Source organism: Argentina anserina, chromosome 3 (assembly GCF_933775445.1).
Source record: "Argentina anserina chromosome 3, drPotAnse1.1, whole genome shotgun sequence".
Classification (NCBI taxonomy): domain Eukaryota; kingdom Viridiplantae; phylum Streptophyta; class Magnoliopsida; order Rosales; family Rosaceae; genus Argentina; species Argentina anserina.
Genome location: NC_065874.1, coordinates 15,550,976 through 15,562,458, shown reverse-complemented (window position 1 = coordinate 15,562,458; position 11,483 = coordinate 15,550,976). Strand labels below are relative to the sequence as shown.

Genomic DNA, 11,483 nt, shown 5'->3' with positions numbered 1-11,483 from the left:
TAATTCATGATGAAGCTTGAAATTTTGCTCTTTTTCTAGTGGAAATCCTTGAATCTTATATTATTTCAATAAATGGTCACTACTTTTGATATTTGTACTGTTAGAATATTTCTAATTTCTAGGGTGAGTTTCTTGTTTGGTGGAGGATATAATGGAAAGGTATCACTTTGGTGATTTTGTTATTACTAGTCTACCTAGGACCAGTAGTTTGAGGTTCGCACATGAAGGGGTATTAACACTACAAGGTAGTGTTTAAGCCATAGACTTCGGATGTACATTAACACAGAAATTTGGGATTATGAACTTGAAAACACAATGTCCATTTGAATTGTGAGTTTTGGACTACTAGCCTCTGATGGCTTTCTCTGCGAATGTGGGGAGCTGGAATGCCGCAGTGTGCATCTGGAAAGTTGAATATGGAGGAAAGCAAGGTAATGAAATTTACTTCTACTGAGTCCATCCACATATATCGTTACTGAGGTGAACACTACACATTAGAACAATAAAAGTAAAACTTAAAAACTTGAGCAGACATCATGTTTTGACATAATAAAAACTTAGAAAAAGTGCACTGAAATTCACATTTTTGTGTCTTATGTATATGTCTTACACACATAGATAACAAATAAGATCATATCATGTCGATGACGGTCGTCAGTTTGATCGACGGAAGGAGGATTCGAGAGATCGGGGGATTAGCTCTAACCTATTTCGAGATTGGAGGGTCGGCAATTGACTGTGCTCAAGAATGGGGATGGGTCCGTTGGATCTGTTCTACTAATTCCAACAGGTGAGGTTGTGGATCCCCTGGTGGCTTCTTCTGGTTTTGGTGATGTGGCCGACATCGGTGCGGGGAAGTCACCGGCGGTGCAGTGGAGGTTTCCCGGCCCTTGTTGGGATTGGGGTCAATGTCTGGGTTGGGCTTCTCCTGTTGTGTGGGTTTGGATGGATTTGATCTTTATTATCTATCATCAAATTTAGGTTTTTTTAATCTAAAGGCAAGTCTAAGTGGGTGTGGTTGGTACATTTTACTCTTTCTTCTACATTGACTTAGCTTGCTATCTACAATTAATTGAATTGTGGTCTAATTGACTAGTTTTGTCTAGTCTTTAGGGTCAAAAGATTGTTATTTCTGTTTTGTCAACTATTTATGGTGTGTAATCTTAATTCTGCTTATTGAATAATATTTATTGATCTTTCGATTCAAAAAAAGATGTGCTTTGTCTTTGAGTTGGACCTCTTAAGCTCTTAGGTTGTTTTTTGAATTTTTTTTTTGTTCAAAAGAAGGCAATGAGACTATTGCCTCAATTTTAGTAGTTTTTTTTTTCTAGTCGTTTTAGTATTTTAGAAATAAACTCAGATTAATCTTTGGTGTAACTTCAGGGTTTATTACAGTAGCGTCATTGAAGTTTTCCAAAGGTTATATTACTTGAGATGATTCTATGTTTACTTAGGTTTGCTTGGCATAGCTTGTTTTAGACATAGCCAAGATCCTGAGTACCCATCATGATCCATTACTTAAGTTTGAACATAACATAACCATAATTTTGTAGGGTGTCTCCTAACCACCAAGACAGACAGATCCGAAATCTATTATTGGATCTTTGGGTTCAATATGGAGATACAAGAATTAATGGTAGATGTCAGCGCATGGCAATCATTAAGCAGGCTAGAAACAGTGTACAGAGGTCGTGGAGGGAGGACCTTTCCTAAAAAGCAAGTCTTTGTTTGTCGTCATTACTTTTGAATTTTGATGGCTTATGCGATATGGCGGATTCCCAAGCACAACATTCCCAGTTTGGCTTTGTTCTAGGTTCTTTTTGTGTCGACAGTAGAGACTCAACATAGAATTGACTAAGACCTTGTTGTAGTTCTAGTACGTTCTTCTAGGATTGTTGCCTAGTTCTTGATAACTTTGCACGTTCTCAAATATTGGTGACATAGTGGTGACATCAGTTCGTTTCTAGGGCACTAACTGAGTAACTGATAAGGGGCAAATAATATAAGCCGGTCAAGGGATTGCCACATCAATTCATTGGTGTTGGGATTTCACTAATGAGACCACTTTAAGGTGTTTACCAAAGAAATATCATATGCTTGAGAATGAAATTGTAGGCAACACCGGAATGAAATTCATTTGTTTTGCAATTGCTAATAAGCTGGACGGTTTGTTTTATGGCAAATTACTAACACAAAAGCATATTTCTAGTTCAAAACCCAATCATCTCATCTCATCTCTTTTTTTTTTCTCGGAAGAAAGGACATGATATAAGAAGGCTAAAGAGAGACGCTAGTTCTGGTTTCCGATGTCGAATGATAAACCCTCTTTTTCCTTTTGTTCCTTAAAAACGAAAACCTCAGCTCGACGAAGATGTCCATAATAAGATATTTGTTTTGTTGGGAAATACGGAAGAATAAACTGTAGAATGGAAATCGAAATAACTTACAACCATAAGCGGAAAATAAAAATGATAGAGAACATCGTGATATAACATGGTTCGGCAAAGTGTCTACGTCCACGGGTAGAAATAATAAATAATCTCCACTATACGAAAAAAGTTACACCAAGAGAAACACTACTTCAAAACTCACACTTGAAGGGATACACTCTCACACACTTTATTTTGCTACACACATAAAACTCTCTACTTAGAGTTTTCTCTCTATCTCTCACTCTTAATCACACACAAGATGATCTCTCCTGTATTGTTCTTCTATGTTTATTGCACAATTTCTCGTGTCTTTATATAGACAAACATCTTTGTGCAATTCATGCATTTGCATGTAACATGTATGAAAGCAAAGTCAATCTTCTTTCTTGATTTATACTCAATGTTGGCATGCTCATCAATGCATTCTTCTTTCTTTGTCAAACAAATCAGTCACCTACCACTCTAAGGTTGTAGCTTTGTTTCTTACCTTCAACAAAGGCTGCTCCAAGTTTCAACAAAATCAGCTCCATCAATTAATGGGTCACCAAAGCAATATGTGTGCTTGATTTACTCATGTGAACATCACATAGTTTTCTCACCTCCATTAAGGAGGGACTGACCCTATCACGTTCGTGGCATCAGTAAGTTCTTCAAGATGCATATGCTTATCAAAGCTAGAGAGCGTAGCACCATTTGATGAAAGCAATTTTTTTTTTTACGAAAGCATCTCAGTAATGGATCATTTTGTAAAGGAAAAAAGAGAGAACAATTCATCAGAAAAGAAGTTGTACTAGTAGTAGATGAACAGGAACCTCTACCAGTATTCCGCAATCTCTATTGATTAATATTTGTACTGTTTTTGAAGGACAATACCTTCAACAACTAAGTAGTTGGGCAAGTTCTGGTAAGAGCCCACTCTCTGAGAGCCCAAATTCAAAATTTTGACGTGTCGATCAATGATATGGCTGTTTAAAAAAAGGACGAGACGGCAGTTATCTCTGCGACGTTAGGGGAAAAAATAACTGGCAAGGCCAGCACGTGAGAAAAAGCAGCTTTGCACACCCACGCGCTAAACATATAAATTATGGCTCTTGTCGGCTCTCGTCAGATATGAGTATATGACTATATTTTAATGTCCACTTTGTCTTTTCTCAAAGGCTGAACAAAACTACAACATACAAAACACACCACACAAGCTTATTTAACAAAACTCGAAACAAACTGAAAAACTTGATCGATGGCCCGAAGATCTTTTATATCTAAGCTCCACAAATGTCGATGCTCTTGACCTGGGACTTCTGCTCCTCTGCTTTGGGCACAGTCACAGTAAGCACCCAATTCTCCATAGCAGCCCTGACCTGATCAACCTTTGCATTATCCAGCAGCCTGAACCTCCTCAGGAACTTGCCGCTGCTCCTCTCCACCCTGTGCCACTTGTCGTTCTTCTCCTCGTGCTCCCTGCTCCTCTCTCCGCTGATCAGAAGGACGTTCCTTTCCTCTAGCTCGACCTTCACTTCTTCCTTCTTCAGTCCGGGAACGGCACCTAGGCCAACTTTCAGAACACCGGTAATCGGGCCTATGGTATGGGATTATGGATTCATGGGATGATGATATATACGATGGGTTATGGGAATTGGTCTCCAAAGGAAGAAGAAGACGACGATTACTTAGGAATTGGTTTTTCATTCGGAGGAGCCCACTAAAAAGGCTTAGGAATTCGAATACTAAAAGAAGACCTGCATGATTTCGGGAAAAAAGGGTAATTTTTTTAACCGAAATCACTGTTTCCACGCACACAGTCGACGTCTGTGAAGTAACGGTGAGGCGCTCGGAGAGTAGGCTCTTAACAGACGTTGCCAAGTACTTGCCCCTTTTCGGATTAAGTAAAAAGAATATGAAATGAACATATATTTCACAACATCACAGTGAAGTGAAGTTAATCCAACCAGTTCCCAGTGTCTGCCACATTTCTTTTCTTGTTTCCTTTTGGGTATGTTATGAGTCGGATCTGAATGCTAATCCGGAAGTTTGGTCAAATAATGTGCTTTCGTATGAATTCTTGCTTCGCCCGAGGCCTATAAGACAAAACTGGGTCAGAGGTTAAGACCGGTAGTGTGTCGGCGTATGACTCCCCGATGCTTAAGTTAGCAAGTAAGCTCTTAAGTAAGAAGTTAATTAATAACTCAAAAATAAAAGTTCATTACCTATTTTAGAAGGTTCTAACCCCTTTTATTGGCTCTGTGAAGTGTGCATGTCTTCCCACATATCGATGTGGGAGATTGCTACTGTGAACAGTGGTTTGATTGTCGTAGGAAGCCCACTTTATGGCGTCGTAGCCGGCGCTGGTGGTGTACCTAAGGGTCGCCAACTACCAATTCTTAGAGGTGGCAGTGGTGGGTTTAGGTTCCACCTCCGTTTTCCCCTGGAAGATGGCCGGAGATCGGAGGAATTTCGCCGGGAAAGTCTCCCCAACGAGGAGGAGTGGTAAATCACCAGTTTCCTATGAGCAAAGTTATACATATTATAATGTGCTAAATTATACAGAAAATCCAGTGGGGTTCTAAAGATTTTCCTTCACGCTTGAAATTTCATGACCTCATAAATATGTACGACATGTACATAAAGTTCAGTAAGGAACAAACCAATAGTTTTAGTCAATCTGTAATAATTTTTCGCATGGGACCAAAGATCAGAATACAAACAAAGTAAAAGTAAAACAAAAGCTACAAGTTCAATATTTCAATACCATACTGCAACGCAGAAATAAACACATTCAACTAACAATCAATTTACATTCAGCAAAGTAGCAAATGTAACTTGTACTTATTCAGCAACCTACATTCCTCCTGAGATTGGTTTCACGAATATATTTCAGTTCCCATAACAGGTAGTCAAAGTCGTGATGCAGTACAAGCAGCTATAAAAGATGTAATGCAGTACATAGTACATATAGCCTGTAATCAAAGATGTGGCTTTATATATTTTGCAGCTACACATAAAGCTTGTCCCCCATAAAGTTTCAAATGCACTAGTATTCCTGACTGTTAAAGTTGCAGACTACAACATATATTTACTTATTTAGTCATTGAAACAGAAAAATCATACATCCAATGGTCCTTCTTATAATGGAATATTTAATATCATAGCACATTGAATTCATACATTGGTTTGTGATCAATTGTCACGTGGAAACATGAAATTAAATATCAGCCTGATTATCACATTAAATTGCAGGAATCAGCTTAATCGTCTAAAAAAATGACATTGTAGATAAATGAAATTTAATGAAGTAAATCATCTTCATTAAATAATTAAATTGACCAAGGACCCGATAAAATTGCACACGTGGCCCAAAAGTCAACAAAGTTGATGCGGATCCGAATAAAACTCGTGTCAGCACATGAATGAATGATCGTAATTGAAGATACGTAATTCAGACGTAAATCGAAAAATTGAATGTTATTGACGATTCGAAATGGTAATCGGACATTTCATTAAATTAATAAATTCCTTAATGTTTATAATTAAGTCAATTATTTTCTGCTTAATTTAGTTATGAGAATAACTAATTTTAAATTAACCAGAAAATACATATTGATTTAATTATGTAATTAAAGGAATATTATTATTTTAGTGTCATTAAATATTCTATAAAATAGAAGCCTTGATACTATAAATACCCCCTTCAACATGAAGAGAAGGGGGACTTGAGAAGAAGAGAAAAAATCACTTGAGCAAGATCACTCTCGAGAAATCCCGAAGTCTCCCAAGTCCACGAAGAACCGTCAAACTACCAAATCGCTCATTCTTCATCAAGTTCAAATCCAAACTCAAGTCCACGAAGAATCATCAAGCTGTCAAATCGATCGTTATTCATCAAGTTCAAATCCAAACTCAAGTCCACAAAGAATCATCAAGCTGCCAAATCGATCGTTCTTCATCAAGTCCATATCCAAACTCAAGTCCACGAAGAATCATCAAGCTACCAAATCGATCGTTCTTCATCAAGTCCAAATCCGAATTCAAGTCCACGAAGAATCATCAAGCTGCCAAATCGATCGTTCTTCATCAAATCTAAATCCAAATCAAATTCAAATTCTCAAGATCAAGTGCACGTCACCCTTGAGCCAAGTCAGATACGGAGATAGAAACATAGGAGTTCACAAAGATTGTAACCCTGCGCTTGATTATAAATAAATCACATTTTTATTTGTCCACGTGTCTACATTCTCGTTTGTTTTCAGATTCTCGTTCTACAAATTGGAACGCCCAGTCGGACATTTTGGCCTCTCATCTCATTCTCCGAAGAAATCTTTCGTTTGTGCGATGGCTTCCAAGAACAACCAAGCCGTTCCTTCGAATAAATCCAAGTCCACAACCGCGAGGTCAAACAGAGAGGCCGAGCCGGTCAAGAAATCCAAACAAACATTCTCCAAATCAAAGAGTGAACCGATTTCCCTTGTCACCCGGAGCGTAGCTAGAGCTTAACCCACAACATTTATGGCACTTGCTAGTAAGCCTCGTCAACCAGTCATCACCTTGGAGAGCTTGGGAGCAATAGAGCATGTCTCTGAGAGTGGGAATAAACAAGCGTCGAAAGAGAAGGAGCCAAAGCAGCAATCTCCTCTATTCGTTCATGGTGATGGCCTTATCCTGGAAGACGTTTTCTCTGACAACGAATCAAGCACGGCATCATACCATGGAAGTGCCAAAGAAGATGGCGATAACTTTCATTCTATGTCGCATGAATCTTCTTCTGATAATGCGCAGGTCTTGGTGACAGGGGCATCCACGATCGAGGAGCAACTCTCCAATCTGTTAGAGATGGTTGAAAAGCTCACCCAGACGGTTGAAGAAAAGGACGTGCAAATCGCTGAACTTTATAGCAAGTTGGAAGATCACGATGCTGAGAACTCCACCAAAGGGTCGCCTGGCAGAAGCAAAGTAAATGAAAAAGGAGAAACATCCAAGAACGATGACGACTCGCTTGGTTCCTTATCACTCCAGCAATTGCAGGACATCATCACCAACTCAATATGGAGGTCCTTTTCGTGACTCCCTCACTTACTCTAAACCTTACACTAAGAGGATCGACAACTTAAGGATGCCGCTGGGGTATCAGCCACCAAAGTTCCAACAATGTGAAGGTAAAGGGAACCCAAAGCAACACGTCTCCCACTTTGTGGAGACTTGTAGTAATGCCGGAACAAAAGGCGATCACCTTGTCAAGTAGTTTGTTCGCTCATTGAACGGAAATGCCTTTGAGTGGTATACAGACTTAGAGCCAAAGTATGTTAACAGTTGGGACCAAATGGAGCGTGAGTTCCTCAATCGATTCTATAGTATAAGGCGGACGGTGAGCATGATGGAGCTAACTAACACGGAGCAACGGACGGATGAACCTGTGGTCGACTACATCAACAGATGACGCTCACTTAGCCTTGATTGCAAGGACCGACTGTTAGAGGTGTCAGCTGTTGAAATGTGCATGCAAGGCATAAGGGAAATAAGGGAAATAATGAGTCCCTGGTTGACCAACGAAAAGACAAAGTCTTCGGAAGCAAATTTAACAAGGTTGTGAAGAAGCATTCCAAAGAATCAATGGTCATCAATACTGCACTAGTTAAGATCTCTACGCGATATAAGAAGGAGTTCAATAAGGTGGAACCTCCTCGAACCTACGACAGGAGTCAACGCACGTTGAAGGAGATGGAGCGACGTACCTGTTCCCAAACTCTGATGTCGCAGGCATGTTAGAGGATCTGCTCGAAAATAAGGTAATAGATCTTCCGGAATGCAAACGTCCAGAAGAAATGCATCGAGTCAACGATCTGAAGTATTGAAAATATCATCGCCTCGTTAGTCACCCAATAGAGAAGTGCTTTGTTCTCAAGGATTTGATAATGAACCTCGCCAAGCAAGGGAAGATTAAGTTGGATGTTGACGACGTTGCTGAAGTCAATTGCACTACCGTAACATTCGGGTCGTTCGAGCCAATTCCACTCCATTTTCACCCGATGAAAACACCGTTCTGTTTCACAAATGAGGAGCGCAAACATGAGAAGACCAAAGAAGTTAAAGAATGTCCTACTTCTACGCCTATTCTCCAAGTTGCCCCTAATGCCAAGTCATAAGAAATCACCTCCACGACAGGAGGAGAGTGAATGAGGACGTTTTGAGATGAAAGTTGTTCCATATTTGTGGAAGCCTCTTCGCCGGAACATGTCAATAGAGCACTTGCCTACAAAACAAACGGAGGTCGCTTCAATGGCCACAAGTTGTGAAGTCAGCTCCAACGAAGACGAAAAGCCTGAAGCAAGAGAAATAGGTCCAAGTCAAGTGTTAAAGAAAAATGAGGTGTTGAAATAATTGGAGAGTCTACCTTTCCAATTTAGGCTCTCTGACTTGATGCAATTGCCAAAATCAACGAGATGTGCACTTATGGAGTTGCTCATTGACGTAGGAAAACACTCCACAAGCATGAAGGAATGTGGCACGTGTGATGCATATTGTGATACCATTCACTTCACAGATGATGACCTCTAATTGGGTTCTAAGCCACATAATCGGCCTCTTTTTATGACAGGATACATGCGAAAATGGAAGTTGAATCGCATGCTCATAGACGGAGGGTCAGCAATAAATATCATGTCCAAGTCAACCATGTCTCAACTCGGCATCAACGTTGATGAGTTATCAAGGAGTCGTCTCATGATCCAAAGTTTCAACCAAGGAGGACAAAGAGCGATAGGGATGATCAGACTAGACATGGACATCGGAGAGCTAAAATCAAACACCGTGTTTCATGTCATCGATGTGAAGACCACGTACAACTTGTTGTTGGGACGACCATGGGTACATGAAAATGGCATCGTGCCATCCACTTTACACCAATGCTTCAAGTTCTATCGCGGAGGTGTGAAAACCGTGGTAGGAGATACCAATCCATTCACAGAAGCTGAATCATACTTTGCGGATTCTAAATTCTACACAGATGAAGAGTCAATGAAAGAAGTCCTTCCGGTCAGAGTACCCTCCACGGGGAAAGCTGCTAAAGTTAAGGAGAATGATGCCAAATCAAAAGACGTTGAGCCTCATGGTGAAGTGTTGCAAAATGCCTCATCTGAAGCAGCAACATCATCTGCGGAAAGAAAAGTCAGCCATGCCTTTCTGGTCCTTCGCTATGTTCCGAAGTCTAGATGAAGGGAGGGGGAGTCTCCATTTGTGGGGACAAAGTCACAAGAGTGCTCACGAAAATTAGAAGAGGATGATGTGAAATTGTTGAAGGAGGAGTCAACATTGCCATTAATAAAGTTGAGCAACCAAAATCCCACAAAGTAGCCACTAAAGGGGTTTGTCAAACCAATTCAAGGTAAGACGGAACATGCATCGCTGCCCAAGAAAAGAACAAGTGAAGGGTTCGTTCCTAACGCATACAAGCTGTTAGAAAAGGCTGGATACGACTTTAGTTCATCAAGCAAAAAGGACGACCAAGCTGCAGCAAAGATTGCGCATGAGCTCGATGAATCACAAAAGAAGTTAAGAGAGCAAGGGGCAACAGTTGATTCTTCTAAAGCTGGTCTTGGTTTCACTTTGAGCAAGCCAATCATAATTTCAGGAAGAAGAAGGGTGGAGCAAGCCAATAACATATCAGTGTCGAGGTAGTTGAAGAGAAGAGTCAAGAGGTCCAGTCAACCCCTCGCATTTCGTTGTTCGATCGCATTCATCCAGGTTCCCGAAGAGCAACATCTAAACGTATCAAAGGATCAATCACTAGGGCATCAGTTTTTGACCATGTGAACATGACAGCAAGTAGAGGTTCAGTCTTCAATTATATCAGTGTTACAACCACTCGGCCTTTCGTATTCAAAAGGATGTCAAGTTCAGACAAAGATAAGAAAGAGTCAAACCTCATTCCGCGAAAGGCGGCATTGGAAATGATCCAAGCACCTAAGGAACAACAAATGTACAAGAGGAAAATGACTTATAGTCGAGCAGAGAGTAAAGAAATCCGTAGTCTTATCCCGTAACGCATGAAGAGGCATTGTGTGTTGGAAGTGGATTCCACGGATCAACTCAAAGTAAAGCAACATACCATCATATTCACTGGCCAAAAAAGAGATAGCAACCTCGATAATGGCGGTGAGGATGACATTGTCCAAACCTCTTATCATGTCACGGTGGCTGAAGCTGATGCCGTAGATGAAGACGATCATGAAGATTTTAAAATTGAAGTAGACGTAGCTCATCCAGAACTTGAAGACGGGGGGGGGGGGGGAAGCCACTATAGACGAACTTAAGGAGATTAACTTGGGAACATAGGAAGACCCAAGACCTATTTTTGTGAGTGCGTCTTTAAGTTCCGAAGAAGAAAAAGAATGTCTTGATCTGTTGCTCGAGTACAAAGATGTGTTTGCTTGGACGTACAAAGAAATGCTTGGCCTGGATCCAAAGGTAGCAGTTCATCGACTTGCTGTCAAACCGGAGGCTCAGCCAACCAAGCAAACACAAAGACACTTTCAAACAAAACTTATTCCTCAAATTGAAGCAGAAGTTGATAAGTTGATTGCCGCATGCTTCATTAGAGAGGTTCAGTATCCCAAGTAGATTGCAAACATTGTTCCTGTCAAGAAGAAGAACAGACAAATCCACGTTTGTGTAGATTTTCGTGACCTAAATGAGGCATGTCCAAAATATGATTTCCCTCTGACAATCATAGAGCTCATGGTGGATGCGACAACCAGACATGAGGTTTTGTCATTCATGGACGGATCATCAAGTTACAACTAGATAAAGATGGCCTTAGAGGATGAGAAACTCACAGCATTTCGAACTCCCAAAGGAATTTATTGTTATAAGGTCATGTCATTCGGGTTAAAAAATGTCAGTGCAACGAACCAACGCGCTATATAGAAAATTTTTTGTGATATGCTACACAAGTATGTAGAATGTTATGTTGATGATTTGGTTGTCAAAACAAAGAAAATAAGTGATCACCTGCAACATCTTCGAAGAGTGTTCGACATGTTACGCGAAACCAGTTAAAATGAA

General features: G+C 40.3%; 1 protein-coding gene across 1 annotated transcript; it reads right to left on the bottom strand.

Moving 5' to 3' along the window:
- Positions 1-3,691: 3,691 nt before the first annotated feature.
- LOC126787149 (16.9 kDa class I heat shock protein 3-like) lies at positions 3,692-10,681 on the bottom strand. The gene is made up of 2 exons (XM_050513074.1): positions 10,528-10,681; positions 3,692-4,008 (listed from the first exon to the last, which is right to left on the bottom strand). Exons 1-2 carry the CDS (start codon positions 10,679-10,681, stop codon positions 3,692-3,694), a joined length of 471 nt encoding a protein of 156 aa, XP_050369031.1.
- Between the last annotated feature and the right edge of the window lie 802 nt (positions 10,682-11,483).